Source organism: Gymnoscopelus microlampas (genome assembly GCF_963454915.1).
Source record: "Gymnoscopelus microlampas genome assembly, chromosome: 23".
NCBI classification, from domain to species: domain Eukaryota; kingdom Metazoa; phylum Chordata; class Actinopteri; order Myctophiformes; family Myctophidae; genus Gymnoscopelus; species Gymnoscopelus microlampas.
This window is the reverse complement of record NC_139960.1, coordinates 8,558,997-8,561,609: the sequence shown is the minus strand read 5'-3', so window position 1 is coordinate 8,561,609 and position 2,613 is coordinate 8,558,997. Positions and strand designations below refer to the sequence as shown.

Genomic DNA, 2,613 nt, shown 5'->3' with positions numbered 1-2,613 from the left:
TATCTGCACCGTAGCTCTGCCTTTCACTGGCTAAAGCCTATACTCTCTCTCTCTCTCTCTCTCTCTCTCTCTCTCTCTCTCTCTCTCTCTCTCTCTCTCTCTCTCTCTCTCTCTCTCTCTCTCTCTCTCTCTCTCTCTCTCTTTGTTTTGTTCCGCTTTTTTTCTATCATCCACTTTTCAGTAATGATATAAAAACTGTGCTGAGTACAGCAGCTCTTCTCTTCTCTTCTCTTCTCTTCTCTTCTCTTCTCTTCTCTTCTCTTCTCTTCTCTTCTCTTCTCTTCTCTTCTCTTCTCTTCTCTTCTCTTCTCTTCTCTTCTCTTCTCTTCTCCTCTCCTAATTCCTTGCCTCCTCCTTTTCACTGTCCAGGTGAGTCATAGTGTAGGTGTTCTAAATATAGCCCACTATCCACATGTGATTTGATTGGTTGTTAATTTTAGACTTCCAATTGCCAAGTGGCAGTCCCTCTCTCTCTCTCTCTCTCTCTCTCTCTCTCTCTCTCTCTCTCTCTCTCTCTCTCTCTGTATTTCTCTTCCTTCATCACTTCATCGTTGTGTTGCACAACACAACGATGAAAATAGCAGATCTACAAGCTCACATCGCCTCGCAACGCAAACTAAATGCCTCAACTCCTCCAATTCCAAGTGCCAGTTCAAATAAGATTATTTTGGGGGGTCGCGGCCTGAAAAGGTTGAGAAACACTGGTATAAAAGTACGATGGTCATGGTCCCAGAAAGGGAAAAAGGTGGAAAAAGTACGCACATTTTTTACTTAAAAGTAGCAATACCACAATATAAAAATACTCTGTTACAAGTAAAAGGCCTGTGTTCAAAATGTTACTTGAGTAAAAGAGTAAAAAGTATTGGCATCAGAATATACTTAAAGTACCAAAAGTAAAAGTATTAAAATGTTTGAAAATAACCGATCTACAAGCTCACAACACGTCGCGATGCGACACGTTGTGACTTTGTACAATGTATAAAATAGGGCTGAAGTGGTTAATGTATGTTTTATAATATAATAATTTATATCGGCAAAGTAACTTGTAACTAAAGTTTTCAGAGTAAAAGTAAAATATTTGCCTCTGAGATGTAGTGGAATAGAAGTAAAAGTACTGAAAATTGGAAATACTCAAGAAAAACTTTACTTAAATACATTACTTTAGTACACGTACTTAGTTACTTTACACCACTGGTCCCAGGATACACATTGTCATGGTCCCAGGCAGTGGGTAACTATCGTTTTGTCTCTGTCTCTCCTCCTCTCTCCTTCAACCATCCACAGGAGTGTCCCCAGCTGCTGCCGGCGGAGAGGATCCTGGTGCCGGTGGGCGTGGTCAAGCCCATCACGCTGCGGGCGAAGAACCTCCCCCAGCCGCAGTCTGGCCAACGGGGCTACGAGTGTCTGCTCAACATCCAGGGGGCGGAGCAACGAGTGCCCGCCCTGCGCTTCAACAGCTCCTCTGTGCAGTGTCAGAACACCTCGGTGAGCTGTGTGTGTGTGTGTGTGTGTGTGTGCGCGTGAGAAAGTGCGTGTGTGTGTGTGTGTGTGTGTGTGTTTGTGCGTGGGTGTAAGAGTGTTTTAACTGGTCCGTCAATGATGGCCACACCCCCCTAAACCAACACTTCCTCTATAAATACTCCCCATATATCTATAAAACATAAAACATACCCATAAACCTTTCACTCACTGCCTCTCTCTCTCTCTCTCTCTATCACACACACACACACACACACACACACACACACACACACACACACACACACACACACACACACACACACACACACACACACACACACACACACTCTCTGAGGGGGTTTTCTCATTGGGTTGCACCACTCCCTGGGTACCACCAGGGGTTCCGAAATGGACCTTTGAAGGTCTGTAACTCTGAGAGTGTACAAATGGAACCAAATGGACTCGTACGGCATGGATCCTTTTGGTTCCATTTGTACACTCTCCGAATTGAATTAGCACTGAGGATTTTACAATGGGGTCCTATGGATAATAAAGTATGTTAATAAATGGGGGTATGTGGCCTAATGCATATTCTGAAACGGCTAGTCCCATTTCTTGATTCAGAGTGGATGGTGTCCGTTTAATAGACGTGATAAAACAGACTATAATCTACTCCTTAGATCAGCTTATATATCAATCAATCACAGGCGAGTTATTGATATTATTTATTTATATACAGTGATCCAGTGTATCTGTTAACTGGGACTAGGGAATTGGGGAGCGCTTGTTTTCCTTACAAAGCCCCGGCCGTGCGGGGCTTCTAAGCAGCGCCCACGCATAGGACGGCGAGAGGCCGAGGAGCTTTCGGGCGGGGCTCGTAAGGCAAACAAGCGCTCCCCATCCCTCGCAAACCATCTGCGCTGGATTGTCGGATGTGGTTTACGCGGAAAGTTCACAGACAGTAGTTGCTAAATGTAACACACTGGCTGAGTAAACAGGTACTATAGTCTCTGACATGTCAGGAGGAAGTTGCTCTTTCTTTTTTTCGTAATAACTTTTTATTTGCTTTTTCATTTTTACACAGGAAATTGAAACATGAATGTAAGCAAGTAAACAAACTGGAAGTTGCTCTTTCTGATTGCCGGGAACTAC

At 43.9% G+C, this 2,613-nt stretch overlaps 1 protein-coding gene across 1 annotated transcript in view; it reads left to right on the top strand.

Annotated features, from left to right (window-relative positions):
* LOC311039662 (plexin-A4) overlaps positions 1–2,613 on the top strand; it is a 162,184-nt gene that overhangs the window by 57,252 nt on the left and 102,319 nt on the right. The window contains exon 6 of the mRNA XM_084049606.1: positions 1,285–1,485. Coding sequence (XP_083905732.1) covers positions 1,285–1,485 — 201 coding nt within the window. The remainder of the gene's footprint in view (positions 1–1,284; positions 1,486–2,613) is intronic.